This window comes from Chiloscyllium plagiosum, chromosome 12, assembly GCF_004010195.1.
Source record: "Chiloscyllium plagiosum isolate BGI_BamShark_2017 chromosome 12, ASM401019v2, whole genome shotgun sequence".
In the NCBI taxonomy this organism is placed as follows: Eukaryota; Metazoa; Chordata; class Chondrichthyes; order Orectolobiformes; family Hemiscylliidae; genus Chiloscyllium; species Chiloscyllium plagiosum.
Window position 1 is genome coordinate 52,180,124 of NC_057721.1, and position 27,939 is coordinate 52,208,062.

General features: G+C 40.7%; 1 protein-coding gene across 8 annotated transcripts in view; it reads right to left on the bottom strand.

Annotated features, from left to right (window-relative positions):
• Window positions 1-27,939, bottom strand: part of LOC122555258 (HMG box transcription factor BBX) — a 223,432-nt gene that overhangs the window by 55,182 nt on the left and 140,311 nt on the right. For all 8 annotated transcript variants that reach the window (XM_043701070.1, XM_043701068.1, XM_043701069.1 and 5 more), the window contains 2 exons: window positions 17,856-18,026; window positions 15,066-15,308 (listed from right to left, as the gene is read on the bottom strand). In XM_043701070.1, coding sequence (XP_043557005.1) covers window positions 15,066-15,308; window positions 17,856-18,017 — 405 coding nt within the window. In that variant the 5' untranslated portion in view covers window positions 18,018-18,026. The remainder of the gene's footprint in view (window positions 1-15,065; window positions 15,309-17,855; window positions 18,027-27,939) is intronic.

A 27,939-nucleotide genomic window follows, 5' to 3' on the forward strand; every position in this document is an offset into this window, starting at 1 on the left:
GGGGGGTAGATATAGGACTGAATTTAGGGGTAGGTTCTTCACTCAGCGAGTCGTAAGTTCATGGAATGCCCTGCCAGTAGCAGTGGTGGACTCTCCCTCTTTATGGGCATTTAAGCGGGCATTGGATAGGTATATGGAGGATAGTGGGTTAGTATAGGTTAGGTGGTCTTGGATCGGCGCAACATCGAGGGCCAAAGGGCCTGTACTGCGCTGTATTCTTCTATGTTCTATGTTCTAAATTTCATTTCCATTGTTGCCTTCTTAAAAAAAAAACACAACCTTTATATTATTAACTAACTCTGTCTATCTAGCTTAGATGTAAAATAGATTGTAAAACTTTCTTGTGATATGTAAATTGAACCCTTTGGTCAGGAAAAAGATGGGTGCATTACAAACAGAGATGGTGAGAAGAGAAATCGCAGAGAAGCTAAATAATTACTTGTGCCTCTCTTCACTGAGGAAGATTACAAAAAATCTCCCACAGTTAGAGAGACAAGGGACTAAACCGAACGAATTAAAAAAAAGATTAGCAAAAAGTTTGTGTCAAAGAAATTAATGCGACTGAAAGTTGATTATTGCCTGGTACCTTACACTTCATACTTCAGAGTTTTGAAAGGTTGTTGTGGAGATAGTGGACACATTGGTCATCATCCTCCACAACTCTATAGATTCTGGAATGGTTCCTGAGGCGGCACGGTGGCACAGTGGTTAGCACTGCTGCCTCACAGCACTTGAGACCCGGGTTCAATTCCCGCCTCAGGCGACTGACTGTGTGGAGTTTGCACGTTCTCCCCGTGTCTGCGTGGGTTTCCTCCGGGTGCTCCGGTTTCCTCCCACAGTCCAAAAGATGTGCAGGGTCAGGTGAATTGGCCATGCTAAATTGCCCGTAGTGTTAGGTAAGGGGTAAATGTAGGGGTATGGGTGGGTTTCGCTTCGGCGGGTCGGTGTGGACTTGTTGGGCCGAAGGGCCTGTTTCCACACTGTAATGTAATCTAATCTAATGTAATCTAATCAAATCTAATCAAATTGGAAAATAGAAAATGTCACCCTTCTATAAGAAAGGAGAAAGGGGGAAAACAGGGCACTGCACAGGTTAGCCTTACATCTGTAATACAAGCATTTATTTGAAACAACCATGCCAAACACCCTCCTGCATTGTAACAATTCTCTGATGCTATTAAAATTACAAGATACACAAGTCTTATGGCACAGAAAAGGGCCATTTGGCCCATCAATCTCCTGCTTTCTCCCCATTACCCTTGCACATATTTCTATGCAAATAATCATCTGATACCTTCTTAAATACCTCAACTTCCAGGCAGTGGATTCCTTATTCTAATTACTCACTGTCTGCAAAGATTTTTCTCACCTTGCATTTGCTTCTTTTCCAAATCATTTCAAATCTGTGCCTTCAAGTTCTTGCCTTTACAAGTGGGAACAGCTTCTTCTTATCTACTCTTACCTTCTATCAGATCTCCTCTCAGCCTCTTTCTCTCTTGAAATTTTGAAACCGCATACCAGCATCAAGATTATTAACAGATATCAGGTAAAGCAAGGGACCCAACACTGACCCCTGGGGAACTCCATGACAAAACGGCTTAAAGAGTATCCAGTGACCAATACACACTGTCTTCTATCACTCAGCTGGTTGTCTATCCTTGATGCGAATGTCTTTTTTTTAATTCTCGCGACCTTTAACCTTCTTCATAAGTCTATTACAGAACTTCAAAGAACTTGAAGTTAGTTAAACACTATTCCCCCTTTAGAAAACTATGTTGATCTTCCTAAGCAATGCACCTTTTTCCAAGCGATTACTTTCGCTATCCTGAATAATTGTTTCCAGAAGCTTCCCCACCACTGAAATTAAACTAGTGTGACAAATGGACACTTGAATAATAATGATTTCATTTAGCCATAGCATGTTTCGTGAATGGGAAATCCTGTTTGACAAACCTGTTGGAAATCTTTGAGGATGTTACTAACAAAATTGAAAAAAAGGGGAGTCAATGGACGTAATATACTTAGATTGTCAGTCAGCTTTTCAAGTTAAAAGAAATCCACACTCTTTATTCAAGATCCTGGTTGACCACATGGGGACAGAGGGTTTGGACGAGGAGGAATTTAGGAATACAAAGCAAGAGGAAATGCCAGCATTACAAAGAATCGTAGAATCCCTATGGTGTGGAAGCAGGCCATTCAACCTATCGAGTCCACACCAAACCTGCAAAGAGCATCCCACCCACACCCAGCCCCCTACCCTATAATCCTGCATTCCTCATGGCTAACCCACCATGTGGGCGGCATGGTGGCACAGTGGTTAGCACTGCTGCCTCACAGCGCCAGAGACCTGGGTTCAATTCCCGCCTCAGGCGACTGACTGTGTGGAGTTTGCACGTTGTCTCCGTGTCTGCGTGGGTTTCCTCCGGGTGCTCTGGTTTCCTCCCACAGTCCAAAGATGTGCAGGTCAGGTGAATTGGCCATGCTAAATTGCCCGTAGTGTTAGGTAAGGGGTAAATGTAGGGGTATGGGTGGGTTGCACTTCGGTGGGTCGGTGTGGACTTGTTGGGCCGAAGGGCCTGTTTCCACACTGTAATGTAATCTAATCTAAAAAAAAATCTAATCTAATCACCTAGCCTACACATCATTGGTCACTATAGGCAATTTAGCATGGCCAACCTACCTAACCTGCACACCTTTGGACTGTGGGAGGAAACTGGAGCACTCAGAGGAAACCTATATAGTCATAGGGAGCATGTGCAAATTCCACACAGATAGTCACCAGAGGATGGAATCAAACTCAGGTCCCTGGTGCTGTGAGGCAGCAGTGCTAACCACTGAGCCATCATACCGTCCCTGGACAGCTATTTGAATTCCAAAACCTGAGTGAGACAGGAAAGGGCACCAGTGTATAAACATAGAAAAACAACAGTAAATTGGATCAAAGGGAGAAAGCTAAATGGTAAAATGGCACTAATGGCTCTTGAACACGTGTAGCATTCAGAACAAAGTTAACAGCACAAATACAGATTAATTGGTATGATCTGAAACAGAGACACGTCACAAGGAAATCAAGCAGGGAAGTAAATATTTGAGGAAATGCTAGTTTTCAAAAGGACAAGCAGGAACATTGTTGCATTGTTGGTAGGGGATGGAATAACGTATACAGCAAGAAATGATCTCGGATTGGAAAACATAGAATCCATATGACTGGAGGTAAGAAATAAAAAGGCAAGACAACACTGGTAGGAGTGGTCTATAGGTATCCAACCAATAGCCATATTGTGGAACAGAAAATAAGTCAGGAGATAATTTGGGCTTGCAATAAGGGCACTACATTAATCATGGATGAATGTAATTTAGATTGGGATATGTCCATTGGCAGGGATAGCCATGAGGAAAAATTCATAGTGTATTTGGGACAGTTTCAGAAAACAATATGCTGTGGATCCAATCAGGGATCCAAGATCACACCAAGACGATGAACTATTCAGCAGGTAGCCGACAAACATGGTTTAGATCTGTCACTTTGTTCACTAAGACAACTAAGCATCCAAGTTGCCTGATGGGTTACATTCCTTGCCTGAAATTTGCAATGACTTTGGCAGCATCCTGCTGAGATTAGAGAGAAGGTTGAGTTGAAGAAATTAATTATATTAATTTTCCCTGATATATGAAATTACGTTTTCATACGCACACTACAAACAGCTCCAAGTGGCAAGTTTTGAAGTCTCAAAGTTTCCTCTTTAGCTAAATGATATGTCAAAGCATTGACTGGCGCTGCAGAAAATATGATTTTCTAGATGTCACATTCAAAAATCATCTTTCAGACTTGCACACTACAATCTGTTTCACTGTGTCCTTCTGCAGTCCTTCATGATCCTACCTACAAATTTTTGCTTTGGCAACATTTGCGATTACAGAACACAAACCAAAATAATTCATGTGTGTAAGTAACAACACTTGCCCCCACCTCCCCCCTCTAAACCCAGTCTCCCTCCCTCCAGTGCACACTACTGTCAATTATCATTCATCACATCTTTCAAGTCTGAGTAATTTTCGTTCATATTCATTTTGAACTTTTCCTTTTAAATTTGACAACTTTAGGTGTTCAAAGCCTTTCGGTGTTCAAAGTTTGGGAGAAGATTTGTAGCTTGGGTGCTCGTTGTTGTGGTTCTCTTCGCCGAGCTGGGAATTTGTGTTGCAGACGTTTCGTCCCCTGTCTAGGTGACATCCTCAGTGCTTGGGAGCCTCCTGTGAAGCGCTTCTGTGATGTTTCCTCTGGCATTTATAGTGATTTGTACCTGTCACTTCCGGGTGTCAGTTCCAGCTGTCCGCTGCAGTAGCCAGTATATTGGGTCCAGGTCGATGTGCTTATTGATTGAATCTGTGGATGAGTGCCGTGCCTCTAGGAATTCCCTGGCTGTTCTGTTTGGCTTGTCCTATAATAGTAGTGTTGTCCCAGTCGAATTCATGTTGCTTGTCATCGGAGTGTGTGGCTACTAAGGATAGCTGGCCGTGTCGTTTCGTGGCTAGTTGGTGTTAATGGATGCGGATTGTTAGCTGTCTTCCTGTTTGTCCTATGTAGTGTTTTGTGCAATCCTTGCATGGGATTTTATACACTACATTGGTTTTGCTCATGCTGGGTATCGGGTCCTTCGTCCTGGTGAGTTGTTGTCTGAGAGTGGCTGTTGGTTTGTGTGCTGTTATGAGTCCTCGTGGTCGCAGTAGTCTGGCTGTCAGTTCAGAAATGCTTTTGATGTATGGTAGCGTGGCTAGTCCTTTGAGTTGTGGCATGTCCTCATTCCGTTGTCTTTTCCTTAGGCATCTGTTGATGAAATTGCGGGGGTATTTTTTTTGGCGAATACATTGTATAGGTATTCTTCTTCCTCTTTTTGCAGTTCTGATGTACTGCAGTGTGTTGTGGCCCTTTTGAACAGTGTCTTAATGCAACTTCTTTGGTGTGTGTTGGGGTTGTTGCTTTCATAGTTCAGGACTTGATCTGTGTGTGTGGCTTTCCTGTATACCTTTGTGGTGAATTCTCCGTTCGGTGTTCTTTGTACCATCACGTCTAGGAATGGGAGTTGGTTGCTCTTTTCTTCCTCTCTAGTGAATCGGATTTCTGTGAGTGTGGCGTTGATGATCCGGTGTGTGTTCTCTATTTCTGTGTTTTTAATTATTACAAAGGTATCATCTTAAAGCTTTCTTAAAGAACAGGAAAATGTCATCAACCATCCAACAATGTTAACGTCACATTCATAGCATGCATAAGGAAGCTGAGAGCTCAGCTTAATTACAGGCAGAACAACATGGCAGCCAGTTAGCTCTGCTGCTAATAATCCAGTGCTTCTAGAGACAGGCAACAAAATCAATGGACAGGTCGTCTTTAAAAACATGGACAATGATGCTGACAGACAGCTGAGCAAATGTTGTCTACTGTCTTCTAACTAATTTAATCTTCAGTATGTAGGACAAATGAATTGTGAGATGAGAATTTTTGGTGCATGCTGTCAGATAAAGCTTGAAATATGATGAAAGGGTTTCCAATAAATAATTAGAGAAATACAGCTGAGAACTTTAATGGTTGATGGGAGGTAGGAGGGCCAGTGAAGTCCCAGGAGCCCAGGTGAGATCGACTTCCTGACATAGTTCCACCATCAGAGCGTTAACTAATATGGGACCAGATGTGGAGAGACCTCCCACCTCAAGGATTTACATAATTAAAAACTAAACTGACAGTCATTTTACAGTGCAGTCAGAATGTTACCAATGGCAGGGTGATCCCCAGCCTGCACTCACTGGGAAAGCCACCTGCTAAATGGAAGTGGTCGCCCAGTGACATCCTGTAGGTGATGACTTAATGGAACAAACAGCCTCAGTTAGAGGAAGGGAGGGAGAGATGAGAGAGACGGAGTTCAGTTCTTCCACACACTATTCTCTTCAGTCAAAACCCACAATAATCCTGAAGAAAATCATTTTACTGCAACAGTTGTTGTCGGCTGTCATTTTTAACTGAAAAGGCAGAGACCTTTTATAAGTGTACAGTTATCTTGTGTCTATTACCAACCAGTGGAAGCATCCAAAGAAAGATGTCTGAAGCAAAGTGCAGACCAGGAGAAGAATGATAAAGATCTTCTCAACAACACAACCTGGGAACAAAGACTACAGAATATTTTTCCCCCCAGTTTCTTCCCTTTGTCCAACATATTTTATCCAAGTATGAGAGATACAAGGACTTTGTAACTGGATTAGTCTTAATTAATAGCATTATATACCATCCATTCATAACTGTTTATTTGTAGCTAGACTCTAATTACTTGTAATAAATAGAACAAAGAACAGTACAGCACAGGAATGGACCCTTGAGCCCATCAAGACTGCACCAACAATGATGCATTTCTCAACTAAAAATTTTCCACTTTTACACTATCCATATCCCTCTATTCCCTGCGGGTTCATAGTTCTGTCAAGATCCCTTTTAAATGGATTCATGTTCAGTGCAGAAATGTGCTTCATACTTTGAATCAGTCTTGGCCTGATAGTCAGGTAAATTGGGGAACTTTGCATACTTTTAAAAGTCTTTAACTTTTGTCAAGGGAATAGCAGGATTTGATTTCCAGCACATAACAATAGACCCCAAAAGGTGGGGTTTCCTTCTGGCTCTCACACTTTCTTGAATTTTTAGTTTGTCTTTAAAACTTACCTTCCTCTGCCTGAAATCTACTGCATACCTCAGGAGCACTCAGTTCTCCCGAAAGCTCTGAGAAGGCTCCACAGTTCTCAGCCATGTGACTGGGCTGCTTGTGGGGCCTCATGCAGCCAATCAGGGGCTGACCTGTGACAAAGGTGCTGAAGAGATCCTTAGACTGGTAAGTACAAGATCAGGACCCCCTTTTAGCCTGAATCAAGGCTGAATCTTTACACATTCTCCATAAAATTCAGAATAGAATGTGGTGCAATACACTACATATTATTGGTGCACTCAGGCTGTAAAGAAAATACAGTATATAACGCATTCACTAAATGGAGCAAGCTTTTAAGTGTAGTCAATAAAAATGAATGCAGTGAGTGACGGTAGACACACATGACTCTAATATATTACATGTGAAACTGATGGCCTGCACAGGAAAATATTAAACAGCACACAAATCCACCAAAGAAAATACTGCTGTACTATATGTTTTCTATACTTTACTAAACATGTATAATTTACTGTGCTACTTTTAAAAATAGGAACAGGCAGAAAAAACTGCTAGTTTGGTCCCATTTACTTATATCACGATGGATGAATACACCTTCCTTGTTTCACGTATGTTGTGACATCTTCGCTTGAAATCAATACAGTATTTGTTATTTTACATGAAATGCAAGTGACATCTCCACAATCTTACATTTTCCTCCATATTACCTATTTTCCTCTTTTCATAATTACAGTCTCAGAAATGTCCTTTATCTTTAAAATAAAGCTATATGGAACTAAATTGCCCTGGTTCAAAAAACAAAACAGATGTCCTCCACATTATAAAACGGTCAGGATTAACTCTTCCACAATATCCAAATGCAAATGAGGACTGCTGCCTCTAGTAAAATGGAGACTCACGAAATGAGGGATTCCCAGGCTACACTGGAATCACTCACACTGGCACAAGTTCATGCAGGGTCAGAAGGCACATTTGTGTTTGCCTGATCTTTCAGAAAGGGGAAATTCTTTATTTCAAATAGAAACATCATCACAGTGGATGTGGCCAAATAGGGTCACTGTGACTCCTCAAGGTGGTCTACAAGGAAGCCACGTACTGTTAGTAGTCTTAACAGATTAAACAAGACCATAGCAACCTGGATAAAAGCGTTTCATTAGCTCCCAGTGCAGGCTGACATCCAGACATCCGAATTACTTCAATATTCATTACTATCTCTCATTTTAACACCGCTTTGTGGTGCCACAACAGCAGCCACAGCTGAGCTCAAGGAAACCTGTTGATTGTTTTGCTATCTGATCTGAGATTACTTCAGGTAGATATCTACTGGCTGCATAGGGGTAACCACCTTGAAGGGTGCTCTGGCTTCATGACAAGATAGGAGTTGGTGCAATCTAGTGTCCAGATTCCAATGTTTCTCTGTTCCTCCTCCTCTCAGTCAGTTCACAATGGCACCCCACCTTACCCCTCGAAAGGAAGGGACATCTGGAGGGAGATCAAAGTCTCCTGGTTTCTTCTCGCTAGGCCAGCAAATGAATACATCCATGAATCAAGCAATGGAGTGATGGCCCAAGCCGCATAGATTGGCAGATACTGATCTTTCTATTGGTCTTGGTCCCCCATGGTGTCCTCCACCCAGTCCATGGAGACAACCTTGCTCTCAAAGTTGGAGCCATGTCAGCGTACAGATCTTGGGCAGATTCCTCTGTGCTTTGCTCCAGTCTTCACATGATCACTATCATTTCTGCCAGACATCACCCTGTTTGCCTCTGCATCTCCAACTGCCCATTAATGGCCAAGTCCAGGGGCTCATTATCTGTTCTGGGTACAGCAGAGGCCTGTTCTCCAGCTATCGTCAGTGTCAGAGATTTCAGTCATTTCTTCATCCATTAACTGCAGGTTTGTGCCCATGTTGTGCTCACCAGAACGCAATCCTTAGTGTACTCTCAATTCATTACCCACGGAGGTGAATGTCTTTGTACTGGTAGGAGGTGAGGTAGAATGCCTTGACAGTGCTTCCTCTGAGGCTCATAGTATTCCTCCTCAGAGATGTGTTCTGTTGGGCTCAAAGAGATGGTGTCACCTGAGAGCTTGGTGTCTTCTTTGTCTGACCCTTGCTTCGATCGGAGAATGAAGGCCTCAGAGAAAAACAAAGAAGATGTGTGTGTCATGAGGTGCCACCCTTATCCAAGGTTTCATTGAGATGTTTCTGCTTGAAGGACACATGGAAGTAGCTGCTGGGAGGAATTCTCACTGAATGCCTGTAGATATCTAATTTCTGCACTGATTATATTCGCCTTGCTCTCTTGCCAGCTTGTGAGTCTGCTGCTCAAAAGTGGCGAGGGCCCTTACGCCACACACCCAGTTCCAGTCATGTATGTGCACATTTTCACTGGTTATGCATTTTTATCCTATGCAGGAGAGAAACATTAAGAGACATTACCATTGGTACATGAATGTTTTATGTGCATTGACAGATACAGATAGAGATTTCAATTGTTGAACCTGTGATTGTCCAGGTGCGTTACTGTAACAAAGATGTCTTAACTGGAAAGTTGAGAATTAAAGGTTTCCGAATGAAATGTGTTTCAGTGTGGTCAAGGAGGTAGAGTTGCTAGAGATCAACAAAGCTCAATATAATCTGATACAATTACAACATTTAAAAGGCATCTGGATGGGTATACGAATGGGAAGGGTTTAGAGGGATCTATTCCAAATGCTGGCAAATGGGACTAGATTTATTTAGGATACCTGGTGGGCATGGACAACTTGAACCAAAGGATCTGTTTCCGTGCTGTACATCTCTATCCTCTATGATGTGTGTGCCTGATATTTGTACGACACATTCATCCTAAAGAGATATTTCTTGCTGGTATCCTTGTCCACGCAAGCCTTTGGTAAGAAGCTGCATTATGTGTATGTTCTCTTAGGTTCAATGAAAGATTAATGAGCTGGTGGAGTGTGCACTTAAGAGTATTGTAACTCATCTTCTGTTCTGTAAGAGAGGCCTGGCAGATCTGTGAGAAGCAGTATCACTGATGCAGGAAGTACTACACTAGTAGCTCCAATGAATTGACCGACATTAATTATACGCGAGACATGTGCTGGAGATGCCTGGCGTCCAATCTTATTCTTGCAGGCCTGTGCAGTGGAAAACTCATACTCACGGGAGAATGAAACATTACAGAGAAAGTACCATTTACCCTGGCAGAGCACAGCGTGTCATCCATTCTCTTGCGGCAGTGCAACCAGATTTGCCTCTGGTCGCCACAGGCGCTGACCAATGCAGCCACTTCCATCCAGGCTGCTTTCGTAATGCTTGAAACCTCTTCTTGCCATCCATGGGAAAGTCCTTCTCATTTATTTCATGAATGTCCCTGGTCCTGGGTTGCAGAGAGTTGAGTGCTAGCCAGGTGCTTTTTTAAATAAGACACCTGGAAGGTGAAACCCAGGAGGTCTGGGGGGCTGTAGAAACCATCTGCCCGGCTACCATGAGTATTTGAACATTACTCCTGCTTAAATACATCATGAGTTTAAAAGAAACCCCAACCAACCTAAAGTGAAAGCCCCTCTCACTTCTCAGCTCATCACCATACGTAGCTACATAAATGAAAATTCTGCTAAGGACTATCTTTAGTCCCACCAAGAGGAAGGAAAAGGAGCTGGGCATTATTTGATTATTGCAAGTCAACTGCACAAAATTGTTCAAAAGTGTCTAGTAGGCAGAAATAAAACTTATGCTGAAAAATTATACATTTATGAATTAGTATATTTTTGATTAAAAATACTCTGGTCACAATAAACCTGAAACTTAGTGCTGACAGGCATTCAATATTCTTTAATTATCAGGAGTAGGAGATGAAAGCTCTGTGTCCTGAATCTTTCACAAGATGCAGTGTCACTAGCTAGGTTAGCATTTGTTGGCTATGCTATTGAGAAGGCCAGATGGAAAAAGCCAAGTCACTTGGTAGGATGTGACCATTTCTGAGAGATATTGTAGGGCCAACTTCAGAAATATCAGCTTGAAAAAGTAGGAGCTAATAAATGAAAGTTAGTGAGGATTTGTTAAAATTAAATTGTTTGTACTCTTTGATGAAGGGGAAAATTGGTGAGGGCCACGCAGCTGATGTTATGCATACAGTCTTTCAAACGTATTTGATAAATATTTGAGAGTATGGACTTGTGAGCAATGTTAAAAGGATAGTGACAGCATGGTTAAAAAATTGACTAATGGACACAAAATAGAGAATGGGAGTCTGTGGGTATTTTCCAGACTGGAGGGAGCGATACGGTGGTGTTTCTCAAGGATCAGTGTTAGGATCACTGTTCCTTATGACATATATCAATGATTTGGATTCGGATATCATGATTTCAAAATCTGAGATAACTGCGTATTTGCAGAGGTAATAAGCAACAAAGAGAACAGTATCAGATTTAATGAGCACAAAAGCAGATTGGTAAATTAGGTAAACACGTGACAGATGGTACTTAACCTAGAAATATGCAAAGTGAATACTTTTAGTCGGAACAAGGAAAAAGGCAATATGCACCAAAACTTAGCAAATCTGACAGGATCTGTCAAGGTTAACATCAAAGTTAGCATTCTGGTCAATGACCTTGCAACAGAGCTGGTCATCAATCTGAAATATTCACTTTTTCCAACTGCAGGTGCCCCCAAACCATTTCCAGTATTTTCTATTTTCGTACAACAAAGAACGGTGGATGGTGGAAATCTAAAACAAAAATAGAAATTGCGGAGACTCAACAGGTCTGATAGCATTCCTGAAGAAGCATTTCTTGTGATCAAGGGTCACTGGACTCAAAATGGTAGTTTTCCTTACACTCCACAGATGCTGCCAGACCTGCTCAGTGTCTAATTTTACTTCAGATTACCCACAACCACAGAATATTAATTTTATATGAATTAAGTGGTAGAATTTTAAACAGTTGTGCAAGAACAAAGAGAAGTAGAGGTATATGTGCAGAAGTCTTTGTGATGATAGATAAGCTTCTTTTTAAAAAAAGGATGTCACAAAGCATTTGGGATCCTGTGTTTTATAAATCAGGGCAAGATATATAAAAACAAAAGTTATGCTGAGCCTTTTACAAAGTCTGATTCAGCTACAGTTGGAGTATTCTATTTAATTCTAGGTACCACACTTTAGGAAAGATGTCAAAGTCTTAGAGACTGTGCAGAAGGAATTTACTAGAACCTGGGATCAGGGATTTCATTTACGAGGAAACACTAGACAGGAGAGAATTATTCTCCTTCAAGCAGAGGAGAATTGATAGAGGGAATTAGAGGGAATTAAAATCATGAAGTGCTTTGACGAAAGTAAATAAGGAGAAGCTGTTTCTAGTGGCAGAAACTTCAGTCACCAGAGGACATAGATCCGACATAATTAGCAAATGAACATGAGATGGCACATGGAAATATTTATTTTACACAGCAAGTTGTTGAAATCTGGAATTAATCTCGAAGGATGGCAGGTGCAGATTCAATGATAACATTCAAAAGAACATTAAATAAATGCTTGAAGGGAAAAAAAAACAGGTTTGTTGGGGATGAGGAAGGAAGTGGCACTAACTGGATAGAGCTTCCGAGCAGCCTGCAGAGAAACAACAAGTTGAATGGCCGCCTTTTGTGTTTTGTCAGTATTCATTACATAAATTTTGTAACTAAGAACAGATACTGATACCACCTGAAATCACAACTTGCTGCTATTGAAATTTATGTTTAACAGTCAAATTTACACAAGCAAATGGAGTGCAGTTCACTACTTTTAACACTGTTGTTAGTATCACTTCATTCAAATAAGTAACATATTTCCTGCAGATGGACCAGCTGATCATTAAAACCATACATTTTCAAGGTTGATTTGTATTAAAGTGGCAGGTAATTCTAGAAGTCAGTTGCTACCAGTACTGGCACTGACATCCATATTTGGCATAGGCCAGACAATTGGCATACCTGGAGGGATGCTGAAAATCCAAAGAAAAAGGTAAAAAGCTCTCTTCATTTGATACAGTCCTTGCACTTGTCATTAGTCACAGGATACCACTGATTAAAAACAATAACTTCAAAAACTTCATTTGTCCAGGTAAAACTAGCTGTGTGCAATGAGCAGCACCAAAACATACCTAGATAAAAGAGGGTTAAAATATAGCTTCAGCACACTACATCAGCAGCAGAATGATTCTCTCTACAATAAAATAACAAAGATAAACACCTGCATCTTTATCATTACATGGATAATGAGAAAATATTTTTAAACAGCCTATTGAGACCTTGGAAGTGACTTAAAGAAGCTGAAAAAAATTGGAAACAAGATGCCTTCAGGATTGGGTCATCTTCATGCATGTCACTTATACGACCTTACTTATTGGTGCATATATTACTATAAATAATAAAGAAACATATTTTATAATATAATGGCACAGATTATTTTGTGTCTTTGAAAAGCTTACTCTCAAAACCCCGATCATTTTCTTTCTAGATTGGCCTGGAAGGATGTTACTGTGGCTTTTAATGCATCCCATGGAGCATGGAGCTAAATCTTGCAATTGAACCCCAAGAGTGTCATTGAGATTGACATGCATATTGCGTAAAGGATCCTACTAGACTTGAGTAAGTGGCATTGCCAACTACTCAATAGAGTACCTTAAAATCCAAAATCCTATTAGCACCCAGGATTTGAATCAACTCCCATTGTAACTGCCATGTGAAGCCAGAAATTAACCTGCCAGTGTGGCTAAATAAGTTGTGCAGTTTTAACTGCCTGCCCATTCCATGTCCTTGTGACAAGGAGGGTTAAATGTGCTATCAATTATACAACTCACACATCAGAACTGGATGAGTAATGGTTCTTTTGACATTTAAAATCTCTTTTGAATAGTGCCAATTAAGAGTATCAGGTCATGAGTATCAGGTGTTTATGTTTACTATATTTGCGTAGCAGATTAATGAATTCTCAGTATAACGTTCAGCACAGCACGAAGCTACATAATCTAAATTATAGTATCTAGTTACTCCAATAAACCAAGTTAAGTATGGGAGATGTAAAGTATTTGGTCTTTGACTCATCTTCAACTGGGTCCTGATTCCGCAGTGCTGAAAGAACAGTGCTCAACATTCATTACACTTACTTACTGAAATTCTACAGGCTTTTATTCTCAAAGTTGCAGCAGTTAGTAACACAAAAGAATGCGTTACCCTTTACGGAGGATCCTAAACCTATGTGAAAGGGCAAGCAACTCCTTAACCAGCCAGACTGAAGAATCTTTACTGAGCATGCAGGTCTGAACCAGAAGGTGTAACTTAGAATTCTTAATTCAACTTAAAATCTGAAAGCAAAATGAAACAAGGGAAAGAAAGCACAGATAACAAGAGAAATAAAAGCAACAGAAAGAAAAAGTATAGAAAAATAGGAACTAAACCTAGAATTTAAAAATAATCAATAATAAAATCTGGAGGATCAACATTCGTACTTTTAAAGTTAACTTATCGTGCCAAAAATGATATTCAGCAGTAAATCAGGCTAATTACACAAATTAAAAATTCACTTACATTAGAACAGACAAGCTGTAATTTGTCAGCAAGTGTAGTGGGTGTCAAGTGGGCAGCTATTCCAACTTCATATATTTCAATGTTAAGTGTCTCCACAAGATACTGCTATTGTGAAGCTTGAGGAGCAGAACAATTCAAACCAGCAGCTTCTGATTTCCACACTTAACACCAGATGTTCCTATGCAATCTATGCCTTAATAATGATGTTTTTTTACGCTGCACATGCTAGTCAATACACCAGAGTGGTTAGAGATAGATCATCCCTCAATCCAGATGTGTAAATGAAACTGATGTGTTCTAATAACACTGTGAGGAGAACCCCTACAGAATGCATGTTACTGATAGATATATTATAGACACATATATGTAGGATCTCTTTCCAGAGTGCAAGTTCTTTTTTTAAAAAATGGCTCTGACAAGTTATAAAAATTTCCAATTGTCTTCGAAAAGATCTATTCTAATAGAAACTCAGATAAATATCCACTTCGCTAATGGTAAATGCTTATTTCATTGTTTCCATAATTAAAATATGTAGAAACCGACAGAAAAATCGTATAATTAACTATTATCAATGATATGAATGCAGTTAAAATACAATAAAATGAAGAACGAAGCAAATTCAGAAGAATGGTCATTGTACTTGAAACCTTAATTCTGCTTTCCCTTCGGTAATTTGATTTTGTCAAAATACAATTTACTTTCAACTTTAAGTCTTAAGCACCTTAACTCATAGATCACCTGCTTTACGCAAGAAATGGAGTTAATTTCACAGGCAACACTGTAATACAGCTATGCTGCCTCACCTCTTTTGCCAGGTCAGTATATTTTTGTTTCTCCTTTGGATCTAAAACAGACCACCAGTCAGCCAGTATCTTGGTTGCACCACGGTTGTCTAGGCGAGGATGTTGCTGACGAACCAGAGAACGATGGCGTTTGCAAAACAAAAGAAATGCATTCATCGGCCTGCGAGCTCGCTGTTCAGAGGAGTCATCATCTTCTGTTTCATCTGCCTCATGTTCAAGACCTTCTGTGTTCAGCAAAGTTTCCTGCAGTAAAAATGTAAACATACATGAGAATATATTTGACAAGGAAAACAAAACAGATTTTACTGTTAAAAAAGTTTCATATTGAAACTTAATTTGGAGGGTTGCACATTATGTAAAGTAACACAGATCTCCTTTGAAAGAGCCATCCTCATGCTGAATTGACATTACATAGAACATAGAAGAATACAGCGCAGTACAGGCCCTTCGACCCTCGATGTTGCGCCGATCCAAGCCCACCTAACCTACACTAGCCCACTATCCTCCATATGCCTATCCAATGCCCGCTTAAATGCCCATAATGAGGGAGAGTCCACCACTGCTACTGGCAGGGCATTCCATGAACTCACGACTCGCTGAGTAAAGAACCTACCCCTAACATCTGTCCTATACCTACACCCCCCTTAATTTAAAGCTATGCCCCCTTGTAATAGCTGACTCCATACGTGGAAAAAGATTCTCACTGTCGACCCTATCTAAACCCCTAATCATCTTGTACACCTCTATCAAGTCACCCCTAAACCTTCTTTTCTCCAATGAAAACAACCCCAAGTGCCTCAGCCTTTCCTCATACGATATTTCTACCAATCTTTCTTAGCTCACATTTAGAAGAATTTCTTATTTAGATATATTAATTGATTTCCTTATTTGCCATACCTTTTCTCCTCTGAAATCATGCATAAGTGTACTTACACAAAATCCAATATACTGATCATTGCTTGAAGCAGCATTGTAAAATATGATTACTCAGCAAGCTTCCATATACAATGACATATTGAGAAGTACATCAGTTGATAATTTTGCCTAATTACCTAAAATAATTTAAAATTTAAGCACAAATTTGACTTTAACTTAATCAAATCTGCTCCAGTGATGCAAGTGAGTTGGAGTGTCATCTTTGGTCACCCAAATTGAAACATATAGACCCTGATTGGAAGAACAAAGAGGCTAGCATGTTTAGATCAGGCAGTCCATGTCTGTAAGCCTGTACCAGCTTTGATCCCATCTGCAGAAGACAGATTGGCAACTAACCATTCCTCTAAGTTGGCATGAAATCGTGTCATGCATTATATTACAAAATTATATAACATTTCACTGTTATGTAAGGAAGAACATGTACACTATTAAGTGCTGATTTTGAAAGCCGATACTGGACCCGGAAGGTTCATGGACCTCATTGGTGAGAGGAGTTCAGGAGGTAGGCCAAGAGTTATGAAAGCGTGCATCCCCAATTTAAGTAGTTAATGGTTAAGTAAATAGCTCATTTCCTAATTGTGACCATGTAACATATTTGGATACAAGATCTGCTAAGACTGGGCATTGCAGCTTGACATAAAAGGGTATGGTGGTGTCAGAAAAGTAAATGAATTGGTCTCACTATTACTAAACATACAAACATACAACATCTCTTTGAAGGTTTGGACTGAAGTGCTAAAATAATGGCCTTATTTGAATTCATGAACAGTGAGTTCAACCATCTGATTACAGTTGTGTGTTTTAGAAGATAGCCAAGTCCAAGCATTCTCATGCCCGATAACAAAGTAAAGAGATTTGCCAGAATTTGGATCAAGGCAAAGGTGTATGTGTGAATGTTCCTTGTACAAGTTCCTTCTGGAGCTCAGTAAACATGGCAGATGTTGAAGTTACAGACTTAGGGAAGAAATGGTGGTTTGGTGGCAGTGTCATTGAATTATTAACCCAGAGGACCATGCTTATACTCGGGGGTCAAGGGTTTAAACTCCATAATAGCAGGTAATGGGATGTGAATTTAATTAAAATCCAAATTAAAAGAATTGAAGGCAAGGTAGAACACCCTGCTAGAAATAGTGTAAGTGATCGCCTCCTCATCTATGAAAAAAACGTGTTTGTACATTGATGAGAGCAGCCTTACTAACTAATAGGAAAGAGGGTCAGAAGGTAAAGGCTGCCCACGTGAACAACCAGAGGGGCTGATGGAAACTGTCAAAGAGGCTTGCATATGCTGGAGGTGGGAAAAGTAAAAAAGCATGACTTTGGTTTGACAATGTTAAAGCAGAGAAAATGACAAATCATTCAAGCCCTGGTATCAGAGTCACAGTCTGACAGAATTGAAACAGCGATGGTCATGGCAATAGGCTGTTAGAAACACAGGGTAATGCTCACTACTGTTTGTGGAAGATATCACAGAGCAATTGCTTGTCCTTCAAAGCAGAAAAAGTCCAGGGACGATTGGATAAAAATGCACAAGCTGAGTAGATGAAACGGTTACACTGACAGAGATAGGAATGGACCTAGAAAATGAATCATTTAAATAGACAGAGAAAAACTGAATAGCTGATAATGTCAAAAATGGCTAATAGATGCTGCAGGAACGGGAAGGTTAACAAATATCTTTTTCTTCTGCTTAACTGAGTTATGACTTCTTTAAGTATTTATGGCATTGTGTGTGTCAGCAAGCTTTGTTAAATTCCATCAACTACTGTCAATCAACATAGGAACAGGAGTAAGCAAATCAGTTCCCAAGTTTAAAAATAGCACAATGTAGTCTGCAATACAAATTTCTATTTCTACCTTGTCAATATCTTCATCTTCCTCATCTTCCTCCTCCTCCTCAGAGAAGTCCAGCATCTTTTTGGCAAGCAGAGGATGCCACTGAAGACACTTCCGCTTTGGTCTTTTTCCAGTTCCATCGCCATCTGCCGAGTGGTCTTTATTTCTGCTGCTGGCTTTCATGGTGCTGTGCTGCATAACACAAATAGAAACAGCACATGATTGGCAATTCGGGATGTCCTGGTATAACAGAACAGAGGTGGCGTATACATTGAACCCCAGGTATGGATATTAATCTTCAAATTGCAGAATTATGAACAATTGTTATACATTTTATTGTTACAAAGATTCATAATATTCTTGAGGGAACTGTGAAAGCAACAGCTCCCTCTAGTGCACTGCTGTCAGCCAGTAATAAGCATAAGGGAGCGGCATTTCAGCACCTGCTCGCTTGCTGCAGAGATTCTTAAAGGGAAAGTGTCCTCCCACATGACAAGTCTCTGCATCTTGGCTGGATGCTTAATAGAAGAAGCACCCATTGATAGCTGTTTGATTGGCTTCTTTATACTTTATCATTAATTCCAGGGCTTGTAAATTTGATCTTTTTGTCTAAAACAAATGGAACATCTCTATGACTATAACAATACTGATTATAATTAACAGTAACTTGCAATCATAGAACATCCTCAAGGCAGAAAATGTCCCCCTGTTTTTTATTTTGGGGGGGGGGGGCGGGGGGAAGTGTAGTAAGGAGTGTGGGAAACAAAAATATAGGTACAAACACCAAGCCATGGCTAGTGAGGAACATTTTGAATGGTGCAGTAGCTTAGGTGTTGTTGGAAGGATACCCTGGGGCACCTGAAGATTGTGGCAACAACAATGGGGTAACCCGGGAGTAGAATAGTGTAGAGAAACTGTGATCTAGGTTCATAATTTTTGCTATTCTTGTTTGAAATCTTACTGTATTTGAATTTGCTTTTACAAGTCCTGATGTAAATCATTCAATGTTTTTGAAACAGGAGTAGAAGAGAGCAATAAAAAGGGCTGTTGTTGAAGAATAAGGTGTGCTATGACACAGGGAACCAGACTGAAAAAAAAAAGTTCCTTTTTTCAAGAGAGAAAGATGATGAGTAAACATTCAGGTTTCTTTTGAAGAGGGGTCAGTCGGACTGAAAATGGTTTACAATGTAAGCAATGCAATTCAGCAGTTTTCAGAGCAGAAGAAAAGTCGTCCTCCATGGCGTAGACATTAGTATGTCACGATTGTAACGAGGTCAGCCAGGTGGACCTCATAGAATGAGTTCCCTGATTGGACCAGATTAACAGCGCCAATCAGGGAGCCCTGGATGACTATAAGAGCAGGAGTGTCAGACATCTTGTTCACTCAGAGCTGGCTTTGAGGGAGCCAGATCACTTGGTGACAGGACACTGGCCTCTGAGGAGTTATTTCAAAGTGAAGATCTCCAGAAGCAGAGTGCTTTTAAGGTGTCAGACAGAAGATATTCTACAAGTCTGTTGAATGCATGGATTTAAGGAATGCATGTTGTGAGCTCTGTCATCAATTTGCTTAGGATGTCTGAAGAAACAATTTCTAAAGGAGGTAGCATTAAATGAATGCAGAAGTTTGACAAGAAGTTAAAAAAAACTATTGCCGTGCTCACTGAACAAAAAAAAATTAAAGTGGAAACAGAGTAATCCTTCAGTGAGATTCAGATTTCGAGAATAGATGAAATTTTCATTTTTGAGATTTCTAAGACCATTTCAAATAATTCTTATGTAGTTCACTTTCCCCTTTTGCATGTAATAGACTTTGATGTTTGTTTATTAAATGTACTTTGATAAGCTCTCATTAATATGTTCAATAACTAATCATTATGATTGGCAAATATCAAAAATAAAACTTAAGACTGATTAATCCAGATTTTACTCAACTCAGACATGTCCAGTATTACCAACAGCAGGAATCAGAACAAAAATCAGAATACGAGGATTAATGCATTCAGCAGATGCATCAAGCAAATGTAAGCTTGACAAGGTAATGGAAGGATGAGCACTTTGAACTCAATGTACTGAGGGACATAAAGTCAGTAAGAATGAGTTGATATGTGAAATGTGTTTAAAGCATGAAAGGATTAAAAGTAGTAGGATACTGACAATCAGATTTGAGCAAATTAGTGCAAAAGAGCATCGAGTTGCAAATTAGTGCAAAAGAGAAATAAGGGCTAGATTTTCGATGCCTGTGGGCTAAGGTTGAGTGAGAATGCTAATAAAAATAATATTCACACATTGGGTCTCAATTTTCTGATTCTTACAGAACAAGCTGCAATTATCACAGTTGGAATTGTTTGGGATAGGGAGAGCCATAGCCCACTTGGCTCCAATTAATTATTCATTCAGTTTGTGGAAGAGCTTGTCAAAAGCCTGCAGATGACTAGGAAGAGATTTTTACAACAACAAGCAAGAGAGATTCGTCTGGAACCACTGGGTGCACAATGGTTGGAGGCAGGAAACATAATATGCTGCAGTTGAATTAAAAACCTTTTAAAATTAAGCTGCTTAAATAGTGGTACAAAGTTGTCATAGCTAGAGCACAGTATCTTATGAGTGACTGTTTGGCTACTTGGCTATACTGTCAGGCTGCCAGCCCTCGACTATCTTACAAACTCCAATTGCAAAAGATAATGGTAATCATAATCAAAGCTGCCTCCACAGCCAGGTCCTATGCCCAAGCAACACCCAATCTTGCTTCCAGCACAATCAGGGATTTTGCTGATTAAAACAGCAGTGCATCAGTGATACAGACATGGTATAGGATAGGGATCCAGAAATAAATCTGGCATCGGATTTTCAAATCTAGATTGAAAATTCAGCTCCAGGTGTGCACATGGGAATTATGGATCTTCAGTGTTAACTGTCATAATCTTTGATAGTGACCCCTCACCATATCAGAATAAGCACAACTGCATCCTCATCCCATCATTCAGAAGCAGTTAGAAAAATCAGTCATGCCACAGAATTACACAGAAGCTTTCCCATCACTGATGCTATTCCATTCATTTACACTGTGTTTTCCTCCTTTCAAAATTAGAATTAGAATCCCTACAGTGTGGAAACAGGCCCTTTGGCCCAACAAGTCCACAATGACCTGCTGAAGAGTATCCCACTCAGACCCCTACATTTACCACTGTATCATGCACCTAACCTACACGTCCCTGAACACTATGGCAATTTAGCATGGGCAATGCACCTGACTTGCAACATCGGCGAAAATCGGAGCACGGGGAGAATATGCAAACTCTACACAGACAGTCGACCGAGGCTGAAATCGAACCCAGATCTCTGGCGCTGTGAGGCAGCAGTGCTAACTACTGAGCCACCATGCTGCCCCAAAAATGTCTGGCAGTGTTTGAGATTTAATCCCATCTCATGATGTCCACAGAATTTTAGGATCTGTCGGGTTGGAATTAACACCACAGTATACAGAAGCAGTAGTGACAGAGGAACAAAGTGTGGATAGATACTTTGTCAAGTCCTCAGCCTGAAACTGGTACATCAGCTAACACCAATCCTGCTAGAGCAGAGAACAGCTATTCAACCATCAACCACACAGCCACATTTAGTTAAAGAGAAACAAGGATGCTGTGCTTTGTCACAGCAGAAGCAGCAACACAGACACCGAGGAGTGAACAGTACATGCTGGGGCAACAACAGCTCTCTCGGTTCTAATAGTGGGCAAAGGCCAGTTAGTGTTGCTGGAAAAGCGCAGCAGGTCAGGCAGCATCCAAGGAGCAGGAAAATCAACGTTTCGGGCATGCCCGAAACGTCGATTCTCCTGCTCCTTGGATACTGCCTGACCTGCTGCGCTTTTCCAGCAACACATTTTCAGCTCTGATCTCCAGCATCTGCAGTCCTCACTTTCTCCTCAAAGGCCAGTTAGTGGCTAATGCAACCTGATTCCTATCCTTGTAACAAACCTTTTATGAAACAGGTTTTTGAAATTTTGAGGGCACTTTGCCTTTTATTCAGACTGGTGCTATATAAGATAATCTATTATAATAAATGACATGGTAAATTTTAATGTCTTGCAGTAATTAGGTCCAATCCAAAAAGGTGCGGCAGGTTCACAGCAGGATTGAGGCATCAAGTGAAAGACTGCTTGACCAAACACCAGTGACAAAGTACCCTAAAGGCATTATCTCCAGTCCACAATTACCTGTACGATCTACGTTCAAACACTAATATTGAGGTATATCTAATATGGAAAAACAAAAGAAAGTGAATCTGTACCTCAAACAGATATCACATTTAAGGGGGAAGTAAGTACAGTAACAAGAAGTAGAAAGCTTCATCAAGGAAACTACTGAACTACATTGCTTGTTCTGTCACTTGCTGAATAAAACACATCAAAACCAAAAGGTGCCAAGTAACATCACAGCTATAACGCTTGGCATTGTATTGGAAATACAGCTGGCATAAAGTACCCAGTAGCATTATTATATCAACCATCTACTTCACAATGGGAAAATTGCTGAGTTATATCAGTGCACCAAACCAAACCAGCAATCACCCTATCAGTGCACTCTCAATCTTCTGCAAAATATTGAAAAGGGCCATCACTAATAACCTGCTTGTTATGGTCAGTTTGGTCTCTAAAAACACTACAAATTTACAAATCTCCAAATACACGTAGTGCGAGCAAAATTATAGAAATGAGTTGAGATGAGGATGATTATCTTTGAAATCAAAACAATTTTTGCGTGGAACCAAACAGCTTAAGTAAAAGTGAAGTCAATTGGAATTGGGGGAAAACACCCCACCAGCTCGAGTTGTCGCTAGTCCAAAGAAAAGCGTTCGTGGTTATTGGAAGGCAATGATTGCAGCCTTGGAGCATCACTGTAGGAGCACCACTGAGCAGCAACCTGTGGCCAACTATGATCAGCTGATCCAGCAGTGACATTCACCCCATCTATGTTCTTATCCATTCAAAATTCCTCAGATGCTCACATGCAGCAAACCTGAATAGCATCCCAGTGTTGGCTGTCAGAGACATAAAGTAATACAGCTGGTCCAGCTTGCCCACTCAGCAAGTTCCAATTGCCTGCATTTAGTCCATATCCCTCCAGAACCTTCCCATCCAAGTACCTATCCAAATGTTGCTATTGTCACTGCCTCAACCACCTTCTCTGGAAGTCCATTCCATATATGCACCACTCTCAGTGTGAACCAGTTGCCCTCTCAGGTCCTTCTTAAATCTTACCCCTCTCACCATAAACCTATGTCCTCTAGTTTTCAGTTCCCCGTTCCTGGGAAAAAGACTATATGCATTCATCCTATCAATGCCCCTCGTAATTTTATACACCACAATCAAGTCACCCCTCATTCTCCTCCGTTTTAAGGAATAAAGTCCTATCCTGGCCAACCTTTCCTTATAACTCAGGTCTACTATTCCTGGCAACATACTTGTAAATCTTCTTTACAGTCTTTCTAGTTTAACTATGTATTTCCTTTAAGAGGTTTACCAAAACCGTACACAATACACCAAGTGTGGACTCACCAATGACTTATACAACTGTAACATAACGTCCCAACTCCTATACTCAGTGTCTTGACCAATAAAGGCCAGCATGCTAATTGCCTTCTTCACCAGCCTGTCTACCTGTGACACAGCTTTTAAAAGAACTGTGTATTTGTATTCATAGGTCCCTCTGTTCCACAATACTCCTCAGGACCTTAGCATTTACTGTATAAGTCTACCTTGGCTTGACTTTCCAAAGTGCAACACCTCACACTTACCTGTATTGAACTGCATTTGCCAATCCTCAGCCCGCTTCCCCATCTGATCAAGTGTCAAGGTGAAAGTAACACTAAAATCATACAAGTACCAGGCAATGGCCAGCTCCACCCAAAGGAAAAAAAAATCTCTCTTTAATACTCAACAAAATGTCAAATGCCCCACAATCAAAATTCTCAGGTCCTGAGAGCACGGGTATAATGGGTAGAGTTCACCATTGACCAAAAGCTCAACTAGACCAACCATATATGGGAGTAGGTCAGTGACTTGGTATTCTGAGGCAAGCGGCTCATCTCCGGGCTTCTTAAAGCTTCTCCAACTAGAATATTCTCTATTTTCCTCAACAAATACAACAACAGTCAAGATGCTCTGTATTATCAAGGAGAAAGCATCCTGTTTGATCAGCACTTTAGCCTAAACATTCACTCCCTCCAAAGTGCACACCATGGTACAGTCTATGCTATCAACAGGTTTCAAAGCAGCAAGTTGCCAAGTCTGCCTTAGTTTCACCCAGATGGTGGAGGGAATTTGGAACTCTGTGCCTGTAAGGGTGGTAGAAACAGAAACCCTCATAACATTTGAGAAGTATTTAGATGTGCACTTGCAATGCCAAGGCATAGAAGGCTATGGAGTATGGAAAATGGAATTCAAAATGTTAGGTAGTTGTTTTTGACTGGCACAGACTTGATGGGACAAAGGGTCTTTTTCTGTGTTGTAGACCTCCACGACACTGAAGAAATGACAAAATATTTCCAAGTTTGGACATCCAATGGCTTGGAGAAAAACTTGCATGTTCCCACGTATCTACTGCTCTTTTCCTTCTTGATGGTACCGGCTTTGGGCACTGTCTGAAGAGCTTGGGTGAATTTTTACACTCTCTTATAGATGGTACATACCACTGCTACTGAGCATCAGTGGTGAAAAAATTGAATTGTGTGTGGATGTGGTACTAATCAATCAGGTTGCTTTGTCCTGGACAGTGTCAAGGTTCCTGACTACTTTGGAGTTGCTCTCATTCAAGCAAGTCGATAGAATTCCATTACACACCTAACTTATGCCTTGTAAGTGGTAAGCAGGCTTTGAGGAGTCAGGAAGTGACTGACTTGATGCAAGGTTCTTAGCCTCCGACCTGCTAATGTAGCCACAGTATTAACGTGGTTAGTCCAGATGAGATTCTGGTCAATGGCAACCCCGGATGTTGACAGCAAGAGATTCAGCCATCAAATAACAAGGGATGCGTTTAGTTCCATCTTGTCAGAGATGGTCACTGCATGGCACTTCTGTGGCATGAATGTTATTTGCCATTTGTCAGCCCAAGCCTGATACTGTCCAGGGCTTGCTGTATTTGAACATGGACTGCCTCAATATCTGAGTAATTCTGAATGGTGCTGAACATTGAGCAACCATCAGCATTATACCCCTACTTCTGACCTTATGATGGAGGGAAGGTCATTGATGAAGCAGCTGTCGATGGTTGCGTCTAGTACATTATTCTGAGGAATTTCTCCAGAGATGTCCTGGATCTTAGATGACTGACGTCCAACAACCACAGCCATCTTCCGATATGACTTTAGCTAGTAGACAGTTTTACCCCCCCTGATTCCCACTGATTGATTGATGCTACCCTTGTCAAATGTGCCTTGATGTCAAAGGCAGTCACTCTCACCTCTGGAATTCAGTTCTTTTGTTAGTGTTTGGACCAAGGCTGAAATGAGATCAGGAGCTAAGTGGCCCTAGCAGAACCCAAACTAAGCATCAGTGAGATTATTGCTAAGTAAGTGCTTTTTGACAGAACTGTTGATGACACCTTCCATCACTTTACTGATGATTGAGAGTAAGCTAATGGGGCCATATAATTGGTTGGTTGGATTTGGTATTATCTGTATCTACCTATTAAATAGTCTCACTGAATTGAGACTTACCTCTTCTGCTGATTTTCAAACATTCTCAGTGCATGAAACACAAGTCGTCATCTCTATAGTCAGACTAACTGGAATGCAAATTCCTGTAAAACAGTAGCTCTTAAAGGAGTATTGTTTGTGCCCGAGATGAACCATTTGTTATTTAAAACTACACTAAAAATAATTGCTTTGCCACGAACATAAATCTGTATTGATTATACAAAGGCAGTTAGTTTATGTGGACAAGGTGTCTGCCATTGCGCTGAGACAAAAGTACTGAAATAACTCTCATTTAAGCATCTGTTGCATTTATAGAAGGCTTAGTTTGTCGAAAGTGCAGCCTCATCTCATCCCGAGTATAACTATAGGTGCTGTGAACAGGACTATAGGGTCAGATGTCCAGAAACACAGAGACTTACATTTGAACATGTAGATCCACATATGTAAGTTCTGTAAGGTGAGGACAATGGGGAGTAGCTGAGGAGCAAAGGTACAAATTTAAAAAAATAGGTTAAAAAGTTTCATGTTCTAGAGAATGTAGGTTTCTTTCTTGTATTACATTTCAAAACATTGATTTCAGATTTGTGTGTGTAAACTAGAATCAAAATGGTAGGTTAGGTTCGGGGTGTGGATTTATTCCAGAGATCTCTAATGCTGCAACATCCTGTGCAATGACCTGATGCGAATAGCTGCCAGTTATAATGGAACTCTCTCTAAAGGCTTATCTTGATTATGTAAACTGCACAAGTCTGTGACTGCAGCACCCTCTAGCTGTGAATGAAGTTCAACTCCCTCACAACTCTTGATAAAAATTCATCTATTCTCTTGACCACACCAGAAAAAGGTTAGCTAATTCTTCAAAGCTTTCCTAAGCACAGTGTTGCTTGAATTTCACATCAGCAATCTCTTACAGTAAGTTACCGATTAGAATTAAACAATAAAGATGTTATTACACTAGTGTATTCCATGGGCATAATGTCAGTTGGCTCACTTGACTGGATAGCTGGCTTGCAATGCACAGTAATGCCAATAGCGTGAGTTCAATTACTACAATGGCTGAGGTTACCATCAAGGTCCCAGCTTCTCAACCTCTCCGCTTGTCTGATGAGACAGCAACCCCATGGTCACCTATGGTGACGTTGCCTTGCCACAGGCCACCAAAGTCGTTGGAAAGATACAGAAAAACTGGAGCTATATTGATGTTAGTCAGCTTACAGCTGGCGTAGTGTGAGCAGTTCTGGTTGCCACACTGGAGGAAACATGTGACTGCACGAGAGAGATGGCTGAAGTGATTCACCAGGATGTTACCTGTGCCAGAATGGAGAGAGTAGACAGGCAGGATGCTGGAAGAACACAGCAAGCCAGACAGCACCCGAAACTTCGACTTGTCCACCTCCTGATGCTGCCTGGCTTGCTGCGTTCTTCCAGCCTCCTGCCTATATATGTTGGATTCCAGCATCTGCAGGAAGGCAGAGTGGGGAGCGAACTGAGATGTTCAAAGTTCTGAGGAACATAGATAGGGGAAAGACTGCTCCCAGAGTAAAGGGGTCAATAATCAGTGGGCACAATTTTAAGGTAAGGAGCAGGAGGTTTAGAGGGCATTGGAGAACTTTTTCAAGCAGACGGTGATGGTTTCAGTCTGTTCTAATATAAAACGATACTTCTGTTCCTGTGTGATCCCATGTTATAAGAAAGTCATGTATTAGCTGCACCACTTAAACCAATGGGACTAGAATCACATGATAGCAACACAGGTACAGAAAGTTCACGTTCTACAAATAATGGTCTAAATTCTTCAATTGTATTATGGCCAATTTACATTGAAGAAACACACGTTATAGCAGAACCGACTGTATCTGGAACTCGCTGCAGAAACCCTCAAGAACTATTTACATGAGCAATGAAACACCATAACAATCAAGGCTACAGGCAAAGTGCTGTAAAGTAGAATTAGAATTAGAATTCAAACAGATGAATGTTTGATGACCGGTGCAGATACAATGGGTCAAAAGGCCCCTTTCCATCTTGACTCTAAATCTGTAGATTTGTTGAGTGGTAGGCAGCATTCTCTCCTTTTTTCATCTGGCTGCACAGGCCTTCAAGTTTCGTGCATGTCAGTAACTTTCAGAACCAGAAGTCAATGCCACAATCAGCGTGCCAATATTGATCTCAGTGCGCAGAATCTTGGAGCTGCTCACAAGTAATGCTGGTACTCAACACCAGAGTACAAGCAAATAGTTATTTTTCAGACTGGGAATAGCTCAATGAGGTTAACACTAGCTGTCAGCAAATTTAGGTTCATTACTCTCTCTCTTCAAAGTCTTTTTTACAGATTATAAGTGCAGCTAAGGCTGCAGCACTTATCCTTGTGATACTCCATTCATAGAGTCATAGAGATGTACAGCATTGAAAC